Genomic DNA, 26,204 nt, shown 5'->3' with positions numbered 1-26,204 from the left:
ATGGTTTTGATCCATGAAATAATTTCTATCACATATACATAGAATATTACCTACTTTTAAAAATCATGGCTTTAAAGCAGTGGTTCTCAACCTGTTGGTCCATACCCCTTTGAGAAACCTCTATCTCAAAAAAGAGTTTACATTACGATTCACAATAGTATCAAAATCATAGTTATGAAATAGCAATGAAAATAATTTCATGGTGGGCGGTCACTACAGCATGGGCAACTGTATTAAGAATGTTGAGAACCACTGCTTTAAATGAATGATATATTTAAAAAACTCAAGTGTGTGTGTGGGGGCAGTTGGCATAGGGACTAGCATGCTCTGCAATATGCGCTGAGGTCAGAGGACAGTTTGTGGATTTGATTCTCTTCTTAACCTTTACATGTGTTTTTGGGGTTAACCCTGGTCATCAGGCTTTCATGGTAAGTGCCTTTATCCATTAAGCTGACTCTGGGATACCTGACTTACAGTTTTAAAATGGTGTTTTTATACACATTTTTTTGTACATCTAATCATAATTTAAAATCCTGTGTATTTGGAAAGGATTTTCAAGGGTCATCATTTATCCGTGAGATCGCAGATTTTTCATGTTTGCTTGAAGGGATGCCATTGGATTTCTGTGTTTGCTTATACTAGGTCATAAATATTGTAACACAGTAGCCTTTTCTTGCATGATGTTCAGTAAGGTAGCCTGTGTCTTGACTTGGTTGTTGCTGCTGCTGCCCTACAAGCTCACACAGATTCAGGTACTCAGGTTGTACCACATGTTCTATATTCTTGATCTCTTTGTCACCTTCAGACAGTGTTATAATAGGATAGGCATTGTTATTATTGCCATTATTTACAGAAACACCTGAATCCATGGCACTTGCTCAGGAGTAAAGTTGGGGCTGTGTGTAGCAAGAGAGTAGAGTGCTTATGGGCTTTCTTTTTACCTTGCCACCAGGCATGCTTTACTGCCTTGTTCTCGGTGTGTGAACAGTCTCCTCACAGGGTCTGTCAATACTGAGAGAAACTTTGGGTGGTTTACTTCAATGTTTTGGGATGCTTGGGATCTTGCAGCTAAGGTATAAGGAAACAGGCATAAAATCCTTTCCATTTTAAATGTTCTAATAGCGTATCTCAGTGATTCAGCTATAGTTGTGGATAACAGAAGTCAGAGTTTTGAGGACTCAAGGTAAGAATTTTTTTAATGGAGAAAGCCTTTTCATAATCATTCTATGATGTTGGATATACCAGTAAAGTAGCCCATTTCCTATGGGATCTTTGAGGCCATCTCCCGTTTCTCGAATTGGCTTACTTAGAACATTAGCTGTAAACCACAGAAGCCCTCGGCAACTTCATGAATTGGTTTTATCTTCATGATTTGCTCCTGTCAGTGCTTTGCCGTAAGCCTCCTTGTTTTGTTTGAGAAGTGAGTGGGTTATTGCTGTGCATGTTTGCTGCTATGGGAATGCTGGTGTTTCAGAATCATCAATATGAAAAGCAAGGTATAAATAAATGTATTTTTGCTTCATGTTCAAGTTTTCTTTTGTGGTGTTGCAGTTCACAGTCAAGTACATGATAGGTAAGTGCTGTGTCACTGAGCTGCATGCCACATTCCTTCATGTATAGTGTTAAGTTCTCTCTATGGAATTTAGTTTAATTGGTCAGGATTCTCTCATGACCCAGTGTGATTGTGAGTGGTGTGAGTTCTACGGAGCCACAGGTAAAACAGCAAGTCTGCTGGCAGTTGCATGTTACTCAAGGTCTGCCTTTGTTCGCTTTCCAGTGGCAGCAGCAGTCATGCACACGTGAACTCTAGGCTATCGGTTCCTTCTTTGGATGGGGCACACGTAGATCTGCAGGAGCTGGAAGCAGAGGATGCGCTGGAGTTGCAGTTCCAGCAACTTAGTCTTCCTCAGTTCTGCATCTCCATCCTGGAAGCCGCAGCTCCTCTGCTGAGAACAGGTCAGCTCTGTCTGGAATCCCCTTTTCCTACAGTTTGTGTTTATGTGTCTTCTATGGCTGATGGGCTCTTTCTGTTTCCGGTTAAGGTTTTTAGTATCTATTTTTACTTAAGTTAATAAGCCCCTCCCCCTTTTTACTTTACTAAATGTGGGTGCCATGCTGATAATCAAATAGAATATTCTATTCATAGTTTTTTTTTATTGTCATGGGCTTCTATATTTTAAACATAAACACTAACTATAAAATTTAGGTGAAAAAAGTCAAGGAAGATACATTAAGACCAGCAAAAAAAATCACCTTCGCTCTTTAGTCACTCTCTACTGCTCACACTTAACATTCATGTCTTTTGAAGAAAGGTTGATTTTTAGGTGTATGAGTGTTTGCACTTGCAACACTGGCCCATGGAGGCCAGAAAGAGCATTGGACCCCCTTGAGTAACAGAAGATTATGAACCACCATGTGGGTGCTGGGAACCAAACTTGGGTCCTTCTCAAGAGCAGACAGTGCTCTTAACTGCTGAGCCATCTCTCTAGCCACATTTATTATCTTAGAAGCCGGAAAATGGTAACCAAACCCTGTAACTGGATTCCTAACCTTTTAACAATGTATTTTTCTTTAAAGAAAACCTCAAATATTCTGGGTCACATTTTACTCATAAGTATTAAGTGTGCTTTTCCTAAAGAGTGGTAACAACAGTGACACTATGGCTCCTGCCTACCAGAGTCTGTGTTGAGTCCCAGCCTGCTGAGTCATTGGTGTTAGTATTCGGGCACCTGTACCGGCCTATCCTTGGGGTTCTGACAGCCACTAAGAGCAAACATCTGTGCACATTCACTACGTTCCATTTTAAAAGGGCCCTGCCCACCTCCCATCCTCCTCCCCTCTCTTCCTCTCCCTTGCTCTGTTTCTCTCTTTCTCTGCCCCCCCTCTGTTTCTCTTTTCATGTCCCCCCCTTCCTCTCCCTCTTTCCTCTCTCCCCTGCTGCTCCAGTTTTTGGAGGCCCATCACCCCCCTTCCCTTTCCCTTTTTTTACAGTCCTTTCCCCATAATAAGAAAACCCCTCTGCTTGAACTCTGTTGAATGATGTCTTTCTCTCTCGAGCTGCTTTTCTTAAATGACAGTTGGTACTTGATTTCATGAGCATTATTTCCTGTATTTGTCAACAACCATTTTCTCCTTCAGGTGTGGTAGTTAGTATTTTTGTCCTCATGTTTTTAAAGGAGGAAACTAGGGTTTAAAATGATTTTCAGACTTACCTAGTGTCAGATGGCCAACAAAAGGGACTTGACTAAAGCTCTAAATGTGAGATCCCTGCTTTTCAACATTTTTCATTGTAAACAAAGTATTGGAGGTAGTAATGATTTTTATTCTCTAAATCTGTACGTTCCCCCTCAGTTTTGGAAATTGAACCAGGTTTTTATGTTTTCTAGGCCAGCACTCACGCCTATACCTACAGATTTTAGTGGTTGATAAACTTGTCAAGATATAAATATAAGCGAGTTTTGCCCTTGTTGTTACGATAAATCTTTCTGCTAAAAGCCGCCTGAGCCCCACCGCCACATGTGAGCTTTACGCCAGCCGCCTGCCCGAGTTAGGCCCAGATAAATACAGAGAATGAGTTGTATTAGGTTCAATGCTGCTTGGCCAGTGACTAGGATTCTCATCTGTTAGCTCAGTCTTAGCTATCATAAACCTATATATTTTATAAGACTTATCTTATCGGACACCTTATTTGCGTCCCTCCTTGTCGGTGGATCACATTGTATCACTGGAGGAGGCGAAGGGGAAAGAGGGGCCCTTCCTGTTTCTCCTTCACTTAAATATGAGTCTCCTTGCTATGTCACTTCCTGCCTGGATCACCTCTTCTCTACTACATTTCCCAGAATCCTCTTTGCCTTCCAGTCCCGTCTAACTTGCTGTCTCATTGGCCAAACAGTATTGTATTTAACAATCAATAAGATAAACATACACAGTACATTCCCCATCATTTCCTCTTTTCTGTATAAATAAAAAGAATAACTTATCTTTTATAATAACTGAAGAAAACTATAACCATAACTATCTGTCTTCAACTCTATCAAAGACCACAGAAGGATAATATATAAACTCTAGAATTTACAGAGACTTCTCGCTACCTGGACAGTCACCCAAAGTTCCTCTGTAACGTTGGGGCATCCATCTTCAGCCTATAGGCCACAGTGTGTCTGGCACACTTCTCCATTTTAACAGGAACCCTTTAGTGCTGTCTTGTTTTGTAAGTTTAGTAGTCATTTTCTTGTGGGTCCTGCATATCTAGTTTATTCAGCAACAAACAGTCCAGGCAAGAGCAGTTTCTTGCCCAAATGGCTAATCTTGCCATGTTGAAAGCAAACTCCATAACGAGTTTCTTCTATGTCCATCCTCCTTTCTGACGTAATTGGTGTGCCAGGAGCAGTTGTGTCTCACTGTCAAGAAAAACCCTAAACCATTTAAATGCCATATTTCTGTAGGTCTTTGAAAGGTTTGAAGAATACCTATCCATCTCAAATACATCTCTGTATATCTAGAAAACCTAACTAACCTAATTATAACTTCTGACTATTATAGGTAAAAGATCTGTATAAACATAATACCTAAACAAGAGGAGACATATACATATCACAAAATTGACCTTAAAGTTGTATCAATAAATGAAAATCTATACCAATGCAAAGTATTCATTCCTTTTTCCTATTCCCCTTTTCTTTTTTTAATAAGAGATTGACTGTGTTTATTATCATTTATAACTAACCCCATTTAATTGAAAACAAACATTTATAAACAGTATTTGGGGATTTGGGCGTCGTTCCTTCTAAACTGCTTCCTGCTGATTGGGGGCGATGTTCATATACCATGGGGATCATGATAAAACACAGAAACCTGACCAAGTCCTTGTTTTTGTAGTCTGTAAGGCTGTATCATCTCAGCTTCAGGGGGTCTTGCTTGATCAACCCATATTAGTCTGGAAGGAATCAACAGCTTTCGATTTTCTGTGGAAATACAAGCAAAACCTTTATTTCTAAGTAGCCTGTCCTTAAACTTAAATTTTGAAGTCAAAGCATTTTTAAAATGTATAAGTTGGATTAATTTAGCAGCATTTATAATCAAATGTATTTTAGTAGTAGTAAGTCTTTCCTCGGCAATCAAACAATTTACAGACAACAATATGGCATTTAGTATCCAGATTCTCCATGTATTTTTCATCTTTAGGTGGCTTTCTTATTATTCTACTTTTACTTCCTTTTGTTCCTTTTTTTTTCTGAGACAGGGTTTCTCTTTGGAAATCCGCCTGCCTCTGCTTCCTTCAGCAAATCCTACTGGCATTGGCCACCATAACTGGCTACTTTATTTCCTCCTGTTATTTTTTCTCTCACAAGCCTACATGTATTTTCAAATGCAGTGTAAGCCTTTAGAGGTTTTTCTTTATCTGGGTCTGTCTTTATCACCTTGGAAGTGCCGAGTCTAAACCCCAGAAGTGACGGGAGGACGCGAGCATATGGAAGCTGTTCCAATGCCTGTCAGCGGCCCGACAGGGCAGGCTGTGGTGGAGGTTTCCCTCTTTCTCTGGGAACCTTGGGGCATGGGCTCATCCCACTCCTGACACCATTCTGTTACGATAAATCTTGTTAGTTTAATTATCAAAAAAATTCCCATATTACTAGTTAAAATTTTAAGGTTTTCTTTTGTTGTTGTTATTTTCCTACTTGGAGGTGATGGAGATAGAATTTGGGAAGCATTTATGCCTTGGAAAATCTTGTCCCCTTCTTTGTCACAGTGGGGACCTTGGCTTCCAGGAGTGTGAGTGCACACACTTTTCCATGCTGACAGTGTTCTGTGATGGGAGAGATGAACTTTTGGCATCATCGAGTGTTTTTGTTTATTTGTTGGGTATAGCGGGAAGAACAGTTTTAGACTTAATGATTTTCCATTTAACCTTTCTTTAATTTGCTGTAAAAAGTCAGATTGATAATTATAAAGCTATATCTTGCATATAAAAATTTCTAAGTGTTCCCTTGCCCTTTTGCAGTAAATTATTGCATAATTTGAAATTGTTCAGTATTGTAAGAGGTGCAGAGAGAGAGCTTGCTCCAGCTGTTAATGAAAAAAATAAACGTAGATATCTGTGATTCAGGAGTTTGTTTAACTAATAATTCATTAGGAGCTAACCTTTTAAGATAAAGGATAGGACAGTCTTATTTGAAAATTTGCCTCACTGAGAATTTTGGAAATGCTTTTGTTCCAGTCTCCTCAAAGAAAGGAGATTAACGGTTTCTTTTAAAGGAGTATGGTTTTGTTCTTTTTAGATGGTCTGGTAGTGAGGCCAAGAACAGGTTATGTAACCCCGTGCTGGCATTACAGGTGTGTACCACCATGTCTAGTTAGCACAGCATCTCTTGGAAGGTTTGTGAGGAGTGGTTTTTTTGTTTGTTTTTTAGGCACAGTTTCAGGTGTCTCAGTCTGGTCTTAAACTTACTACATAGCTCAAGATGACTTTGAACTTGTGATTTTCATGCCTTTACCTCTTGAGTAATGAGATCAGAGGTGTGCTTTATCACTCCTGGTGTAGGCCATAATGGGAATGGAACCCAGAGCCTTAAGCAAACTAGACAAGCACTCTACCAACTAGCTACATCCTTAGCATTGGATGGTATTTTTTATTATTTCTTTAGTATACGATACAGTGTAGGTAGACATTTATTCTTTTCGTCACTGTGGTATAGAATTAGCTTTCTATGTGACTCGTATGTGTGAAAATACTCATCTATGACAAAGCTTCAAACTTGAGGTACTAGATAGAAATGATTAGAATACATTCTCTAAATCTGCTTGTTTTGTTGCACATTATGTGTAACATGGATAGTCTCTGAGTTTGAAATTGCTTAAATCTATTTCGCGGTAATTTTGGTTTTTCTACTCTCAAATAACTTTCCCACTTATGAGCACATTTGATTTTTTTGTAGTGAGATTGTGACATCCTCATTCATCTTGCCATCAGTTTTAAAAACATCAAAGATGGGGAAATAGGACTTTGAGAGCATGCCTAGCTAGAGTGTCCAACTGCTTATCTGAAAATGGAGTGACTTTCTTTTCTCTTTCCTTTCTCCTGTTTCTGTGTCTAGGCAGCAGAGAAATGATCATAAGAGTTCTGGAACTGCTTGCAGAGGACATGATGCTCATTGGACAAGCAATTTCACCCGAAGTCTGGGATGATAGCAGCCTCTTTGCTATAGATGTGGTGAGACTCATGGTGTTTGGGGGGCAGTAGGCTGTACTTTCTGGTGAGGGATGTCATATGAAGTGTAAGCCAAATAAACCCACTCTTCCCCCAAGTTGGTTTGGTCAGTGATTTACCACAGCAAAAGGAAGCAAACTAGGACAGATATTTGTTCTTCACTCTCTGTATTTCATTTGGTAGATAATCTCAGAAATACACAGTAGCTTCAGGAAAGCTCTATTATAGCATACCATTTAGGAGATGTATAAATTACCAAACTTTGGTTGTTTTTGGTGCTAGAGATTCTACCCTGGACCTGTTGCACAAAAATTTTACCACTGAAACTCATTCTCAGCCCTCAGTGTATCCTTATGTAATTGCAAACTATAACTTTTTTTTTTTTGACATTTCAGTGTAGGATAATTCCTTTGTCATTTTTATCTTTTATTTTGCAATTATCTGAGAATCGTTTTTCTTGAAAGAATGGTATTGTCTCTTTTGTTAATGTCAGTAATGTGTGTTCTCTTAATTTCCCTTTTCTTTGTGTTTATCCTGTTAGGGAAGTATTATAATAATTTATTAGTCATAGAAAATATATATTGCGTTTAAGAAAAATTGTTTAGGGTTTTGTAAATGTTGGGGATCAAACCCAGGGCTTTGCTTATGGTGGCCATGTTCTTTTCACCTAGCTGTATCCCCAGCCCATGTGATGACTTGTAGTTACTGAATTTTCTTTGTTATTGTGCTTATGTCTGTCTATATTTAGTTAAGATTTGTATAGGCTGTTAGTAATCCTTGGGAATAGAAGTCAGAACATAAAACACAAGTAAAATACATATAGCGCAGATATTTACATAATAAACAGTTGTGTGTTAATTAACTTTCTGATGCTATAATGAATGCTTAAGATAATTAACTTGTCAAGGGAAAAGGTTATTTAGACTTATAGTTTTGGAGCTTAAGGCTAAGTAGACATAGTTGCTTTGGGTTTTAGGCAGGTGTGTGTGATAGAAATGGTGGTCTTTATAAGGTATTAATTTGCATACCTCATGGTCAGAAAGCACAAAGAAAGGGGAAGAGTCCTTCAGTCCTCTTCAAATGAAGAGCTCCAGGGACTTAAAAGATATTTTACTGGGTTCTACCTCCTGCTTCACCCAGGAGACAAAACCTTTAGCATTTAGACCTTGGAGGCTATTAACCTTCTAACTATAACAGAACCATGTATACAAATACCTATGGTAATTTTAAATGACACATGAAAAGATAAATAAATGATATCGGTATAATATGTTTTCAAGCCCCTCCCCCCCTTTTTTTTCTTTTGAGACAGTCTCATATATCCTAGGCTGGCCTCCCTACTTGCTGTCTAGTTGGGTAGTGAAAGATTGTCCTGAATTTTTGATCTTCTTGTCTCCACTTCCCAAATGCTGGGATTACAAGCATGAGATACCTAGACAAGGCACTAAATTTAGAGCTTCCAGCATACAGAATGATCTTGTAACCAATTGACCTACATCTCTAGTCCCAGATAAAATAACCCTTCATCTTAATTTTTCTTTAAAGTTATACTCCTTCATAGTAAAAAGTTTCTTTTTTTTCACACATTGAAGGTTTTCAGCAAGTGATTTTATACTTAGAAATGTGAGGAGTGGATTATCAGTTTCTTCTTAAATTAACTTGAAGATTCTTGGCCAGAACATTTATTTATCTGTGAAAGTTAGTCATTCACTTTTTACTTTTGGTTGATGACTCAATGAATTTTTTTTTTTTTTCCTGTAAAGGTTAAATCTGTTATACAAGTACCAGAAGTACCAGAAATACCAGAAGAAATGCTAGGTCAAATATCATTACTTGAAATTATACATTTACTTAAGAATAAACACCTTCTTGATAAAAGCTATTTTCTTCAGGGTTATATTAGAAGAAGCAAAAACTTGAAATTTCTTTTTGTTCCTACTTTTGCCAAATTTAAGATGACAGATAGAATATCGTTGTTAAGTCATTAAAGGAGCAACACTGTGTATTGTTTTAATTTAGAAATTAAGTACTTAAGTATATATAATCATATTTCAAGATAGTTCTAAATAGTTCAGTCATGCCTAACATTCTGTAATTCAGTTTTGTTAAGTACAGTGTTATGAATCTTGCCCTAGAATTAAATACTTTTATTCATTTGAAGTAAATAAAAGAAAATTATTTTTGTTAAAACAGAAAATTTATTGCTAAGCACTTGCCAAAATTAGGTTTTTCCAGAGTACCTCATTCTGCTTTGCATATAAAATCAGGTCTGTGTTTTTCCTTATACACATGGCAATTAGGTCAAGGAGGTTAGACCTATGCCTTTGTTTCAGATAATGTTCAGCTCTTCCTATTGTCCTTCATTTTTGTTTCATTTCAATCTCTGTGACACTGCATTGTAGCTCACTGGCAAGCAGTCTTTTATTTTTGTCTTCATGTCTCATTGCTTCTAAATTCCCAAACAATTTGCAGTGAGTATACAGTGTCCTTAACCTGCAGGTGATTTTCCCTTTTAGTTTTTATGTATACTGTGCCGGGAGTTAAGACTTGAAGCGTGTTCTGTCATTGTCCTACTGTACTGTCCCATGGAAGCTGTCCTGTCAGAGCATGTCAAATATACCTAGAATATATTTTAGTCTATATTGCCATGACTTGGCAAGTCAGTTCATTTATGCTATATGATTTTCTTTATATGTTATTTATACCTTTCAATATAAAAGATGCAATGTCCTGGTTAACTGGTAAGTTACATGGAAATTTATAATGGTAAAATATTTTCCTCTTGAAACAACATTACTACTTGAGAAGAAAGTTGACATAATTTGACATTTTTTTTTTTTTAGAAAATTGGCTTCTTCTGCTTTATTATTTAATAACATTTGGATCAATTTGAGGCTATATCTGTTAAATTACTTCCTCTACCCCATTATATTTGCCATTGTACTCAGCACATATTCAGACACACATTTGAAGCAAGGTCCATATGAATGTGTGCTCCAATTTGGAAAATTAGGCAGTGGAAACAGGGAGGAGTTTATAGTCCATTAAGCTTTTGTATTTTATTGTTTTTGTTATCGATGGTTAGGATTTTTTATTCTGTACTCTCAGAGCTGGTAGCATTTCTTTACAATGTCAATGCATTTGTCATTCCTTTGTACTTTTTATTATCATCAGTTGTTGGTTATTATTGTTGAGTGGCATAAATTTTTGTGTTGAATTATTAATGATAGTATTTTAACAATAATATGTTATTTGTTCTCAATGACATTTGTATGTTTACATGCAAAATTGATTGTTTTGTCTTGTTTGAATGTTTTCAGAAAGAGAAACTGCTCCAAGTATTAGGGTCCCTTGGAGAAACCATATGTTATCGTAAAACCAGCTTTAGCCTGGAGCAAGCAGAGGCCCTGCTAGTACACCAAAGGATGGCCTTCATCAGCATCGCACTGTTCACGGTTCGACTCTTGCAAACCCTTCTCCCTGTTGAAAAGGTAAGGAAGGGAGTTAAGGCTGGGTGCTTGCGGTGAACATTGTAAATAAGTGACTATTTAATCGTGTGAAGGTGTTCTGCTTTAGAATATTTTCAGAGTATGTGTCGTATAGCACACATCCTGCATGGCTCCACCCTGGGAACCTGACTGGGTGATGAGAGAATGAAAATAGACAAGCACACAGACCCATGAACAGAAAACTGGGATCAGGTGGGCCATGTGCTCACACATTCAACCAAGGCTTCCTCTACTCACAACTTCCCCTTTTTTGTTTCTTAAATGTTGCAGTATAGTGTCAGTTCTTTTTGATCTCTGGAACCTAGCTGAGGAGAGAAAACATTTGGCCTCTGGCCTGGGTGATTGGTTTGTCCTGCTCAAAAACTAGGAAAGCTTGAAAACCAGTAAGATCTTTCCCTTGAAACAGGTGTCTCTCAGGGCTGCTTGGAAGAGCCCTGCTACAAGCAGCTGCTGTTGGTCTTGTCCACCAAGTGGAAGGGCCAGCGCTGTTTCCTGAGGTGTTGCCTAGCCTGCTGTGTAGTGGCCAGTGCTCTACTACCAAGGAGTCCCCTTCCAAGAGGTCATATGCCACCTCAGACTCTGGTCTCAAAGGGCTCCATAGCCTAGGGTGGGAGGCTGGCTGCTTTGTCTTGCTTTAGCGTACTTCTGCAAGAGATGAAACTCAAGCCCAAGACCACTGCCCAGACCCCTTCTACACCTGAGGAAAGGAAGGCCTCGACAAAGATCTGGGCAAGTTGGCTGTAAGTCCAGGACTGTTTTAATTTGGGCAGGTCAATGGTGACTGTAAAGTGACCTGCTACGTCAACCCCAAACTTGTGGAACTCTGAAAACCTAAAGAACCCTGACAGTTTGGGAGATGAGCACAATCCATTTAGACAGACAGTTCACAAGGAAAATACTGCCAGCAAAATCTCCATCAGAGTATTAAAATATAACTTCAAAGTCCAAGCATAACTGTCTCTTTCTGGGTTCTACCTAGCCCATTTTCTACACCTCTCTCTCTCTCTCTCTCTCTCTCTCTCTCTCTCTCTCTCTCTCTCTATGTCTCTCTTCTTCCTTCTCTCCCTCTTGTTCTTTGCACACTTCTCTGAGACCTACACAACTTGGTTCTGGAAAACTCATTGGGGTGACAAGGAGAGAGACACAGAGACATGTACAGACAAGCTGAGATTGATTGGGCTGTCCACTGTAATAGAGACACTGACATCAACAGCCACCCTGAAAGTCAGTGTGAGGAGGTGGTTTATTGTATGTAACTGAACAAGGAAGGCAGCTTAGCTAGTCTAGGTAGGAAATCTGTAGGGGAGCAGGCTCAGGCTATAGTCATCCTGTGGCTTCTAGGTTATATCTCTGAATTTGACTGTTAATAGTAAAACGTTACACATCATTCATGTACAGATATTTTATAGTGTAGTTATTAAAAACAAACAAACAAACCATTACCTACTTTAATGAAAGTGTGTCAGTTAATGCATTAATGATAACCTCAGAGGCCACCAACATGCATCAATATCCCATCTGGAAATGAACCCAAAGTAACATCCTCTTGGATTAGTTTAATCAAGAGCGAATCTGAATTTGAGTTTTCCACTTGCCTTTCTGTGCCCTCTGCCTGCTTGTGGTTTGTAGTTACTGGCCTGTTTATAATCTGTGCCCTCAGCCTGCCTGTGGTTTGAAGTTACTGGCCTGTCTATAATCTGTCCATTGTGGGTGTCATCGCCTGTGAGTTATAACTGTGTCTGTGTCCGATGTCTCTGTGTGTATGCATGTGTGTATCTGTGTCTAATGTTTGTCATGCATGCTCTAACAAAGGGCTTTGCTCTGTATTTATTGAATACTTCAGGAAACATAACATGAAGAAGGAATAAGAATTCTTTACAGCATCTTTAACAGAATTTTACAAGAAAATAAGTTACTGACCTTGAATTGCACTCAATACTGCAAACAGTTGTTATCAAGCTATATCCAGACTGCTTATGATATTTATAGCAAATATTTGTTTTAAGGTGGCTTCTAACCAATTGAATGCTCTCAGAAAATGATTACACACATATGCATTATTCTGGGTCAGAGCATGTGAGAGTGTGAACTTAAGACTAAAAAAATGCATTTAGCTTAGCTTGTACAAACTGATTGCATTGGGGCATGCAAGGCATAGTAAGGTGTTTCCTTGTTCAAGGCAGGTTAAACTTAAACAGGCTGAGTACACGGTAGGATAGCAGGTTAAGTTCACAGCCTTAACTTGATCTCAAGGTACAATGTATTTCCACAGAATGCATAGGAGAAATCCTGGCAGCTAGAGAACTACTTCCTGTGCCTTTTCCTTAGTTATTAACTATTTTTAATTTTGTTCCTGGAATTTTGTGGAGAATATAGTCACAATTCTATTTTCTAATATTGCTTAACACACATAATATATTGCCAGGTCATTTTGTAAAAAAAAAATAAAAATTAAATTTGAAACATACATTTTACTTTGTGAAAAATTAAAATGTAGAACCTAGTAGTGACCTTGGCTTTCATGAACTATCCTACTTGTGATTCTTAAAGACATCTACCTGTTTACTCTCCTCAGATTAAAGTTTCCAGACAAGACCTATCAGTGACCTGAACTTGTGTGTATGGATTGTGTGTGTGTGTGTGTGTGTGTGTGTGTGTGTGTGTGTGTGTATATGTGTATAGAGTGTATATAATATGTCCAGTGTCCTTTTGTTTTTGTTTTGTTGAGCATAGACATTTTTCATTGGTTTTCCGAAAATGAATCAGTATCTGTAACTTTTCGTAGTATATTTGTGTTTTTAACTTAAAACTTCACTAGGTCAATTTTAGACACTGTATTTATAGGTTACTTGGTTATCTTTTCTTTAATAAACCAAGTACTTTAAAATGGCATCTAAACAGAAATCCTCTTCCATTGCTCCTTATGTCTCCATTGTGTATAAATGTGAAGTTTTGCTGCCCTCTGCCTGTAAGGAGCCACCAACAACTGGAAGGAGATTTGAGCCCTGAAACTTGTCATGTCACACAGATGTTTTCCTTTGAATTTGATATGTTTTGATTGTGAATAACTTTGAAGAGTATTCGTATTTTGTTAAAATGTTGGCTATCTTTCGAAAAATACTTTAGTTGTGTGAAGTAAATTGGGAAATAAAATGAAGGTTACTTTAGGTAACTGTGTGTGTGTGTGTGTGTGTGTGTGTGTGTGTGTGTGTGTGTGTGTGTGTGTAGGCGGGGCCTGGAAATACTAGTTCTGCAGAATCCAAGTACATTCTAGGAATATATTTGTATTCGGGTAAGCTTGTAAGCAGTAGTAAGAGCAGGAAGGACTTCATACATTAAGTCCTCTAAGTGGTTCAGTGATGTATGTAAGGTCCCATGATTGATGCTGCTGGCTCAATGACTCAGAGCAGTACACTTTGAAGAACAATGCACAAAGAGATCTCTTTGAGATTATGTTAACTACTATCTCCCCAGGTCTGATTCATCAGGGCAGGGCCTGATGGGCTGAATTTCTAGCTCCCACCCACTATTGCTTGGGACATAGGGCTTTGTGCTTTTGAGGCAAGAACTTTACCACTGAGCTGAATACCTAACCTGGAGGTCTCCTTTTCTAACCAACTCTTAGATAATGCCACACCATGCAAGAAATAAATTTAGAATTCTTAGCACAGAGTTTTGAGTTGTTGGTGTAATAAGAGTTCCAGATACAAATATGTAGAGTGAAAATGTTAGAATTCCTCCTTGAGGAGAAAAGGGGGGGGGAGGAAGGAAATGAATATTTATCAAGTACTATTATCTTAAGAGTTTCTGTTGCTGTGAAGAGGCATCATGACCATCACAACTCTTATAAAGAAAATCATTTAATTGGTGCTGCCTTACAGTTCAAAGGTTTAGTCCACTGTCGTCATGGCAGGAAGCATGGCAGCTTGCAGGTAGATGTGGTGCTGGAGAAGGAGCTGAAGGTTCTAAATCTGGATCAGCAGGCAGCAGTAAGAGAGAATGACACTGGGCCTGATGCCAGTGACACACTTCCTCCAAGGCCACACCTCCTCATAGTACCATTCCCTATGAGCCTATCAGGGACACTTTCATTCAGATTACCACAACTATGTACTCAGTTCTTTGCTTAATGCTTAATTCATACCCAACTGTTATTTTTCTCACTAGAGTTGGTCATTGTTCTTTTAAACTAAAATGTAGTTACTATGGAGGTGGACTCTTAAGGTTATATTATTTCAGTAAGTGTGCCCAAGTCATCAATTCTTCTTGTTCCTCTTTATCTTTTTCATTCTTTCCAATCTAGAAGACTAACCTTATGAAATATCTTTCTTTATATGATCTTTAGGTGTGATTTACTTGTTAATTAGTTTCCAGGCAAGACCTACACATATCATATCATACAGCTCATATCATCTCTATCTTAGAGATCCTAGTGCTCCATTTTGATACCTTCACTTGGATAGTGTTAACTCCTCACCTCAGACCTAATTCTTTGCTTCATAAGTGTTTTCTCCTTATAGACTTTGTTATTTCAATAAATATTACCATCATTTTCATATGTTAATTTCTTTGGCAAAAGTTCTAGTCCTTAAGTAGTATTTTTCCAGTGTGAAATACCCTGAGTTGAACCCAGTGTCCTGTTTGATCTGTATTGCAGTAAACTCTTCATTGGTTTCTCTATTTTTACCTTTGTTTTTTACCCTGTATTTGCAGACTAAACTCAATACTTGCTTGCATCCTGTCAAGGGCTTCCATCTATGAGCAAATCCTTAAGGAAAATCAAAGCCTTAATTGACCTGGTTCATCTTTCCCCGTCTCCATCCCTCAGGACTATCCATAACAGCCTACTTGGAGCTTGTGTACTTACTGTTCCCTTTTCTGTGACTGCTCTCCCCCAGATGTCTGTATTTCCTGACTGGCCTGGATCCTTTATTGTGCAGGAACACTTGGGAAGAGGGAGCCTTAGTTGAAGAATTGCCTCCATCAGATTGGCTTGTGGGAAGTCTGCCCTCAGGCATTTTCTTGATTGCTGATGGTTGTGGGAGAGCCTGGTCTGAAGTGGATCCTGCCATCTTTGGGCAGGTGGTCCTGGGGGTGCATAGAAAGGAAACTAAGCAAGCCCTGGAAAGCAAGTCAGTAAGCTGTATTTCTCTGTGGTCTCTGTTTCAGTTCCTGCCTGGGTTTTCTTTGGTGATGTGTTGTAACTGGTAAACCAAATCAGCCCTTTCCTCTCTAAACTGGATTTGGTCATGATGTTTATCACAACAACAGAAAGCACACTAGGACACTCTGACGTCATTTTACAGAAAGTTTATACCACTTCATAGTAATAGCACTTCCCTTATCCATGCCACATCACTTTTCTCTTTCTATCCTTCCCATCCTGGTTTAGAATTTTTTCTTTATTAGTATTCATAGCTACATCTGACATCTTATGAAGGCATTGTTTACACTCTGCCTTCTTCAGTGGAATGTCAGTTTACAAGGTTTTTTGTTTCTGTTGTATTCCCAGGATCTGGTACAGTGCCCACTGTTATAATTAAAAAAAAAAAAAAAAAGTGGCTCAATAGAGAAAGATGCCATGTAACAGTGTTCAAGCATAGGGGTTTTTTCGTCAGTGAAAAGGATCATAAAAAGGGAAAAGGGAGGAGGGGGGACTGGCCTCCAGTGACAGTAGCAGCTGGGAAAGGAAGGAGAGGCAGAGGAGGCACCGAGAGAAGGTGGGGGAACAGAGAGAGAGGGGGACAGACAGGGGAAGGAAGAGGGGGAGAGGGAGAGAGAGAGATGGAAAGTAGGCAGGGCCCTTTTAAAAGGGAACATATTGAATAGGCACAGATAGTGGTGCTCTTCGTGGCAGCAGCTGAAGGCATGTCTTGTCAGAACTCTGAAGACAGGCCAGTAAAATGCCTAAATACTAATACCCACCATACACAGGAGGAGAGGGGAGTGTCAGTTAGTATACTTTGAGTTAACTGTTAGTGAGCACTTATGTGGTTTTCTCTTTTTCAGTAGCAGAGTTGCAAAACAGTGGATGTTCTCTTGACTTTCTAATAGCTGCTTTCTTGGCTTCCAAGCTTTTCAGTGATTTTAACCTAAATTTTGATTCCATCTTTTGATCTTCATTTTCTATTTGCCAAGTCTTTTCAGGCCATTGTTGTAGTTGGTTGTTTTTACTCTCTGTTCTGTTTACTCTTTTGGTCTGTTGGGGGCCCGCCACCGAGCTCCCAAATAACTCACACACAGAATCTTATGAATGCCCTGCCTTAGTTTGGCTTATTTCTTTTCTTTTCTTTCTTTCTTTCTTTCTTTCTTTCTTTCTTTCTTTCTTTCTTTCTTTCTTTCTTTCTTTTTAAGTATTTATCTATTATGTATACAGTATTATGTATGCATGTATCCCTGCAGGCCAGAAGAGGGCACCAGATCTCATTATGGATGGTTGTGAGCCATCATGTGGTTGCTGGGAATTGAACTCAAGACCTCTGGAAGAACAGCCAGTGTTCTTAACCTCTGAGCCATCTCTCCAGCCCCAGTTTGGCTTATTTCTAGTCAGCTTTTCTTAAGTAGTTACATCTACCTTTTGCCTCTGGGCTTTTGCCTTTCTCTATTCCTGTATATCTTACTTTTGCTCTTATTCTGTTGTTGGCCGGCTGGGTGGCTACATGGCTGGCCCCTGGTGACCTCCTCTCCTTTTTCTCTTGCTCCTTCCTCTTCTCTTGCTCCTCTCTCTCTTCCCAGATTTCCCTTCCTATTTATTCTCTCTGCCTGCCAGCCCTGCCTATTTCTCTCTCCTGCCTTGCTATTGACCATTCAGCTCAGGTGTTTTAGACAGGCAAAGTAACACGGAGTTAAAAAATACAACATAAAAGAATGCAACACATCTTTATCATTAAACAAATGCTCCACAGCATAAACAACTGTAACACACCTTAAAATGATTTCCCATAACACATTGTTGCTTAATTGATGACACATTTATCTAAATTGTTCCATTATTACTAAAATCTTGGGGTCAGTTATTGGGGTAAAAACCTGATAGATTAAGATAGCAGTGGAGGCACGACCAGCTTGTCCCTCCCTTTTGGTGCTTCCCTGCGAATCTTTCTAAGCCCCTCTACTCTTTCCTGTGCCTCTCTATTGTACTGTTTCTTGGGTCTTCCAAAATCTCTATGGCTAATTCCTGTCAGCTAGTCATTGACTCCATCCCCTGATTCAAGGGTAATTTTATTAACAGTCTCAGATTGTCACAGTACGATCCAGTATCCCACAACAGATTGATCCATTTCCTAATATTAGACTTTAGGCAGTTGATGATGATTGTTATTAAAATAGGACATCCATGAAATAAATAATGGCAAAATCCAATAATAAAGACATACTCCTGAGCCTGTTGAATGATTTTTCTTTAACTCTGACTGAACTACATTTCACTTCTTTAGTTACTAATTAGAATCTTACCACAAAACTAGAATCATTAAAAGTCAGTTTTAGTTTTAAATCCATTGATTTTGGTTATAAATATATCTTTATATAAAGCAATACAATAGGGCTGTCTTCTGTAGTTTTCTGAAACTATTTGAAACATTATGTTGATTTTCCTCTCAAAAAGAACACAAATCATTTTTTGCCCAAATAAACCAAGATGGACTTGAATTAGTGTTGTACTGTTTCATATGGTTTCATTGCATGCTTGTTTATGTAAGAGAAAATGTTTCTGACCTCAGGAGTGTTGGCTTCATGCTTTGCTTCATAGCAGAGGTATAAACAAGGAGCAGCCCCCAAAGGAAGAATAATTCTGGGTGTTGGTTCAGGAGGAGGAAGGTATTCAATTTCCTGGCTTGGAACAAAGAATCCCTATTTGGACTTCAGACATTTTGGGCAGAGAAATTGCATTGACTAAAACATAGAAGTAGATAATATGTTGATATGTTGGGAAAAACAATTTTCTCTGGAAAAAGCATAGAATTTTGGTAGGCAATATATTTCATAGTATGCTCCTAACAAAGCACTTTAGAAAACATTTTTTTTTTTTTTTTAATCAAGGCGAGCAAGTTTTTGCCGGAGTCCGTGTCTGCAGCATTATTCCTTGTCTCTTTGGACATGCCCATTTCTTTGGAATATCCAGAGATCCATGACGCTGTTGTGGCTTATTTGGAACAGCTGGATTCTGAAAACTACAGCATTTATAAACGAACTGCAGAGGCTGTTTATTCAATTGAATGTACCTGTAACTTCCTATCTGATGTGGGGAAAGAGGTAAATTATTTTGCAATTATCTTAAATCTTTTTGGTGAAATGTTTAGAAAATCTAACCTACACTGTTCCAACTGATAGACATATAACAAGTATACTAGGTGTGTGATACATTTTTATTGAATGGATCTAGAGTCTGATTAAAATAAGGACATGATTTTCACAAAAGCAATACAGAGACTTTATTGTATTGAATAGTGTGTTTTCATAGAATTAGCAGTTTCAGTTATTATGTGGGAACTGAGTGATGACTGATTTAATCAGAATTATGATAGCTGTGTTAATTCATACTTACAAACTTGTAGATAAAATTTGGTTTTAATTTTTTATGCCAGTTATTACATGCTTTCATGCAGAACCTGATATTTTTGTTGCTGTTAATTGCAGTCTTTAGTTATTATTTGTAAGATAGTGGGTGTCTTGAGATATAATATCAAAGCAGTGTTTATTACCATTTATCTCATTTAAAAATATCATTGAAGTATAGCATAATATATTGAAAGACGAGTGGATCTTAGAGATGACATTGCCTTGAGTGGCATCTGAGGATACCAAAATGGGTCCTTCACACAATTCTTATTTATTCCTTTTGAACTGTCTTTGAACCTCATGTGTTCCATTTTTCTTTATTTATCCATTATGAAATTTTTCCTTATTTTTGCCATATTCCTTCTCTTATCACCATCCCTTGTACTGGGGATGGAATCTCCGGCCTTACACTTGATAGGTAAGCACTTTGCTGCTAAAGCTAAATTAAGCCTCAGCCCTTTATATTTACTTTTCTGTTTGTTTTTGTAAACTGACCAGATTGGCCTTGTTCATTTTCTAGTCCTGGTAGCCCTTACCCTTGACCTAAGCCCCAGCTACCTGACCTCGCTCAGTTTTTGCACTTCTTTATGCCTCTGGGTTTCCTGTTTCTTTCTTTACAGTTTAAATCACTTCTTTAAGTGGATATTTGACATTCTGCAGACAGCTGTGCATCTGTAGATGCCTTCTGTTTCCAGAACTTGTGAGGCTGGTAGAGAGGGATGGTAGGTGATAAAATACACTAGTATTTTAGTCACAGAAGTCACAAATGATTAAAGGAAACCCAAATAATGAATGGTCTCAGGTGGTATTTCACTACCATGTCCCCTACAGTTTGGCTTCTAGGTTGACATTTGTAGATTGATTTTTCGGAAGGTGGACTTAAACAAACGTGAACAAGGTCTCTGAACAGTTTAGTTTCTTGAGGGGACTTAGTTAACTGTAAGAATTTTATTGTGTATGAATTTCATGTTTCCTGTCTCTTTTCTCTTTTATTACAGGGAGAAAAGAATCTCCTAGAATTGGTGGAGCTGGCAGACCAAGCCTTGTATAGCTTTTCTTACCATCAGCATTCCCCCATAATAAAGGACATCATCTGCACTTGTTCAAAGATGTAATATTTCCTTTTCTACATGTGACAAATCAAGGCTCTCTCTCTCTCTCTCTCTCTCTCTCTCTCTCTCTGTCTCTCTCTCTCTCTCTGTGTGTGTGTGTGTGTGTGTGTGTGTGTGTGTGTGTGTGTGTGTATATCCATGTACGTGTGTGGACATTAACATGGATATGACAATTTAGGAATAATATGCATGAACATGGTTATGTAAACTTAGGAATAATATAAATGAAAATGTCCCTTCATGTTTCTTATTTTAGTTTAAATTGTTTTATGGGTCTCACTATTGAATTGCATAGCTGCATTAACTAGGTAACTGCTTTATTCAAGAGTTAATTTTAACAGTGTCATGCCTGTAATGAAAATGAACAGTTCTTAGATTTGTAAACATTTGTAGCCATCCCCAGCAGCTACTCAGACAGTTGTTAGTTTAGGTTGTCGGAGGTGGTGACTCACACTTACAGGCCCAGGGCTCAGGTCACAGAGGCAGGAGATCCCTTGGAGTGCAACATCAGCAGGCACTCCATCTCAAAAAATAAAGTCAAGTCACAAGTGATTCCCCAAGTTTAAGATTCCTTTATGTAACTTTTAGAAAATTACTGATTTCCATAATGCTTTTGGAAAGCATTATGCATTCGTTAATTTATTTTGAGGATATTGGAACAGATTCCTATAATAAGTTCCACAATATGACAAATATCAGTTAACTTTGGGTTTTCATTTAATTTAATTTTCTTTATTAATGTGTATGGACAATATGGGAGCACATGCCATGACATAGGTGTGGTAGGAGGACAGCTTTGGAGAATTGATTCTCTTCTTCCACTGTAGGATCTGGGGATTGAACTCAGGTCATCAGGTTTGTGTGACAAGCACCTCTACCTCAAAACCGTTTCACTGGCTCAAGTCCACAAGTTGTTTGCTTTGTTTTCTATTTTTGTACAAGAAGAATACAGATTCTTTTTGTTTAAGAAGCCTGTATAGCCTTGTCTAGCCTGTAGCTCTCTATATTGACCAGGATTGCCTGGAACTTAGTGATCTGTCTACCTCTGTCCTGAGTGCTGGACTTGAAGGCTTGTGTTACTCTGCCTGGCTGCAAGTGTGAGTTTTTAAGGATGTCTTCTTTTTGTTTCTTTCTATATTCCTAAGAGAGGGTGGTTTTTTTTTTGCCTGGTAAATTGATGCCAATCTAGTTCATGAAGGGGCGTTCCCACTCAAAGGAACTGGAGTAGGAGGGGATCTTTTCCAACATGCTCTGCAATCCTTTGCTTAGTAACTTGCTGGCCTCAGGTATTTTGGATGTTTTTCTTTTTTTCCAGTTGGAAATCTGCACAGGCCAGTCCATTACTACAGGGGGAGAGTCAGAAAGTGTTTCTCCATATGCTGTCACACCCCTGTCCACAGGTGAAGGTGGAGACTTACCAGTGCTGTCTGGAGATTGTGAAGGTGGGGCTTTTCTTTTGCTTGTTTTTAGAACTAATTAGTTAATATGAGAACTAAGAATGGATTCTCATACTACGCTTCTAGAATTCCTAAGCTCTTGTGTTAGCAAGAATTGTATTCCATAAGTAAATGTTAGTCATTCGTCAGCTCTGGGAAGGTTGCACTGTTAAATTTCTTTTTCCTTCCTAGTCTCATTGAACAGCATATTAAATCTAACTTGTGATCTATAGTTACACAGACATCTTTCTCTGCCCTTCTGCACCACCTTCTGCACCAAGCTATTCTTGGTGTTGGTGTATATCGTTCCATCCATGTTTTTAGAATATATGTTTACTGCATATGCATGTCCTTATAAATAGTATATTACTGTTTGTTTTGTAAGCCTAAAGTATAGTTTCATACTCTACGTTTTTTGTCAAGTGTTTAATTTATCTGGAGGATTGGAGATCTACTTAATTAACCCATGTTTACTGTTATAAGTTGGGGTTTGCTTCCTTTTACTTAATGCTGAATATTTAAGTTGACTCTCCCTTTTACTGAACCAAAGTTTTTAATCCTGGGTGCTGGATCTCTAATCCATGGTGCTCAGATGGTACTGTGCCCATCTGAGATGATTTTTAAAAACTATGGTAGCATCATGTAGGAGACAGGCACAGGAGGCATGCAGAGGGAATTATTAACTTGTGAATGAATAAGCTGAAACTTAGAGAATCATGTGTATCCTAAGGAAATGACAGCTATTTTTAAACATTAATTAAGGCTGAAGTCTTAGCTCCCAAGAGTTTAGAGTATTTTTTGTGTTTTTAAGTTAATAGTTAAAAATAAATATAATGTATATGTATATAAGTATCTGAGATCACATGTATATATTTGACCTTTAACTGTTATTAGTTATAAGGACAGAGTAATTTCCAATATGAAAGGAATTGAGTTTAAGTTTGTGACTCATTCTTGCATGTGTTTCCACTGTATTATATTTACACTGATTTGTTAATATTTCTAATCACTTCTGTTCTCTCTCACATAGTTCTAACAAAACACTTTCTATTATAATTGAGAACGGATTTGATGTTTTCTTTTTCTGTATATATTTCTTCCCCAATATTTTTACTTTTTTTTTTATTTGAATTTTGTTTTTCTGTCTCAAGCCGAAGTAAATCAAGTCACAAATCTAGCACCTCAGGTTAAGGTTTTAAGGGTTTGTCATGTCTTTTATATCTGTTGATTTTTAGGGGTTATGGCTGTTTGGTTATTTATGAAGATTTTTCTCATTGGCAGAACATTATGTAGCCCACATAAACTTGAACAACTAGGTAGAAAATTTTGTTAGCTAAACAACTTTTTTAATTATGTGAAAACTAAAATTGGAATTAAATTATAAAAAAGAAAGAGAATTCTTTTAGAAAAATTATTGCCACTAATTTAAAAAAAATTTGTATTATTTTACAGGAATGTTTAGGTGTCCATAATGTCACTAAACCTGTATCTTCACTTTGTAGTGGAATTCATTTTCTGCTTCATCCAAAAGTTCTATATGAAATCTCTGCATTTGGTTTCCAAGAACCCAGAAATGAGGTATGATATGTTAAAATTATGTACAAAAGCTTACCCTATCAAGTCAAAGAAATGCTTCAATACATTGGACACCTTCATGAGAAGCTACAAGGAAATGTGTGCTTGATACATTAGTTAAGTTCTGACATTATTTACATAAAAAGAAATGTTAAAGAAAGTGGGTAAATCAAAATACAGAATACACTTGATCTTATAGAATCAGATGAACATTTTACTTAAGATTTCCTCGTAGATATGAGGAACTACAGAATAGTTGTTATTTCAGATTTATTGATAAGGATAAAATAGCAGAAACTTAAGGGGGAAAAAAACCCCCTCATTAGTACCAGAGTATAAACGATGTGTGGAGAGAGGAACATTTGAAGCAAGAGAAGTTAATTTTGTACCTTTCAGATTTGATAAGACATTGCAGGTCTGTGAGAGGACTCAGTGGGACATCTCCTAGCATGGCTGTGTCTGTTGTTGTGCAGGTGAATGCTGCTGCCAAGGCCATTCTGTTGTATCTGCTTCAGGGACGATTGATGATGACAGCACTGACCTGGAACAAGTTTATTGAGTCACTCTGTCCTGTCATTCCAGTGCTACAGGTACTCTTTGCAATTCATTTTTTACGATACTCTTTGTCTTTGGCTGGTTGTCAGTGATTTAAAAGAATGCAAACAGCAGAACTGTCACATTGTGAGAAAAATGAAGTGGCGCCTTGAAGGCACTGGGGAGACGTGAGCAGGAAGTGGGTGGCTGTCCAGATTCTGGCAAAAGCTTAAGCAAGGATAGCAAATTTGCCTGTGTAGACTTCACATGTCTGGGTGGGAGGTCAAAAAGTATTGACTGTGCAAGACAGAGCTCAGCCCTTTGTAAAGGATTTGAAGCAGAGCCAGCAGTCCTTGTTAAGCAGACATTGCATAATTAGCTTGCCTTATGCATTCTATTTGTGCATGAATTTAATTAGAGTGATACTTTGATTAGTGAGCTCCTAGGCACAAAGCTTTCTTAAGCAGTCCTTCCGGGCGCCGAAGGAATGAGGAAAGGTAGAGCTAGGACCCACAAACTTATTTGCTGTGGTCCTCCTGCAGAGGTGTCAGCACAAAGAAATGAAGTAGTATCAGACCACCTGATGAGTTTCACACAAGTGGCTAGCCCCGATAACTCAAGCCATCTGAATGGCTTCAAAACAATCATGTTTTTCCATACTAACAAACATGTTTTTCCCACCCTCCAAAGTTAACCTCCTGAAAAAAAAAAAGTTTTTTTCCCAACTTTTACATCAAAGCATCGTTAAACCAAAAGCAATACATCATTTTGCTAGCTTGGTCAAATATTGAGCCCACAGGCTAGTTTGATTTATGTAATTCTTTGATTCAAGTTTCCTCTCACATGATGCTAGGCTGCATCAAATTAACAGTTAAAGCTTTCTAGGACATTAAAGAATACACTTCAGAAATGCTCTTTTCCCACTTTTATATTACCTGTGTTGCATTGTGTTAGTAGATGTAAAAAAGGATGTAGAAGAAATGGCTGTAATTCACTGGAAACAGACTACAACGTCCTATGGACAATGGCTATGCTTACAGGTTTTAGTCCCCAAAGCTACTGGTCCAGTTTTCCACATGAAGGTCCTCTAGCACTCCTGCTTCAATCTGTTTGGAGAGGGATAAAGATCTGTCAAGTGTCTTAAGTATGGAGGCGCTACTGCAAGGATCTAGAAAAACAAATATCAGCATATTTTCCTTAAACTGTAGCTTAAAAATTGTTTTACTTTTAAACTAGTTTTATTTCATTTCCTTATTTCACATAGGTTAATTTGAAAAGAGACTGTTATTCAACTGACTTGAGGGGAACTGATGGATTCCATGACATGCCTGTGTAAATACTGTTATTTTCAAGTTGAAAACAATTTGTATAAAACTGAATGATAATTTCTCTTAAAAACAATTCTTAGGGCTATGCTGATCCAGAAGATCCTTTAGGCAACTGCATTCTCCTATTAAGCAAAGTGAGCTCTGAGGTAGAAGGCCTTCCTTATACTACACGGCTGAAGTCTGTGCTTCGACTTTTGCTAGTGAAAAAGCCTTCGTGAGTACAGTGTAACCTTCTGAGTAAAAAACTATGAATGCGTTCTAGCAAAGTATAGTAAGTATAGGAATATGAAACAGTAGGACTAAAGAACCAAAGGAAGGTGGTTCCATGTTATTACCCCAAAGAGCCAGTCAGTGTGTGACTGATTGGCTGCTTTCCTGGAGTGTTTTAATCTCCTTCAGTTTGTACTGTTGCTTGGGAAGCTAAAAGGAGTTCTTTCCTTCACCATCATTGGTGTATCATCTTAACTAAGATAACAGAAGGAGGGATGTATCTTGTTTGTTCCCTTCTGTAGTTAACAGTGGGGACATTTTTCCCTCATTGAGAATAGGGAAAAGTTTAAAGTCAAGCAGTGATAAAGAGTATTCAGAAGGCCAGGAGGAGCAGTCTTTTTAATTTTATTTATTTATATTACTTTTTTATTTTATATGTGTGGATGTTTTGCTTGCACATATTTCTTGCACCACATTTGTGCCTTGTGTTTTGTAGAGGACTGAGCCTCTATATTCTGCATGGTTCTCAGTATTATTACTGTTTTCTAGGCTTCTGCTTGAATGAATAGACTGCTAAGCACTGCCTATAGCATGCAACCACTTTCCTAGTCCAAAGTCCTAAGGTGTTTCACATTTCTCCAAAAAACAATATTGTCAGGCCTGTCACAGTAACACCTATTCATGGTACCAGCTTTTGTCTTAGTTACTTTTCTATCTCCATGACAAAAGGAACC

At 38.1% G+C, this 26,204-nt stretch overlaps 1 protein-coding gene across 1 annotated transcript in view; it reads left to right on the top strand.

Annotated features, from left to right (window-relative positions):
* Rttn (rotatin) overlaps positions 1–26,204 on the top strand; it is a 154,541-nt gene that overhangs the window by 9,155 nt on the left and 119,182 nt on the right. Inside the window, exons 9-17 of the mRNA XM_027403748.2 lie at positions 1,778–1,956; positions 7,095–7,210; positions 10,528–10,698; positions 18,757–18,969; positions 20,274–20,386; positions 21,703–21,829; positions 23,276–23,401; positions 23,872–23,988; positions 25,341–25,474. Of these exons, the coding sequence (XP_027259549.1) occupies positions 1,778–1,956; positions 7,095–7,210; positions 10,528–10,698; positions 18,757–18,969; positions 20,274–20,386; positions 21,703–21,829; positions 23,276–23,401; positions 23,872–23,988; positions 25,341–25,474 (1,296 nt within the window). The remainder of the gene's footprint in view (positions 1–1,777; positions 1,957–7,094; positions 7,211–10,527; positions 10,699–18,756; positions 18,970–20,273; positions 20,387–21,702; positions 21,830–23,275; positions 23,402–23,871; positions 23,989–25,340; positions 25,475–26,204) is intronic.

Source organism: Cricetulus griseus, chromosome 2, assembly GCF_003668045.3.
Source record: "Cricetulus griseus strain 17A/GY chromosome 2, alternate assembly CriGri-PICRH-1.0, whole genome shotgun sequence".
Taxonomy (NCBI): Eukaryota; Metazoa; Chordata; class Mammalia; order Rodentia; family Cricetidae; genus Cricetulus; species Cricetulus griseus.
The sequence above is the reverse complement of the archived record's forward strand: the minus strand, read 5'-3'. Positions and strand labels throughout refer to the sequence as shown.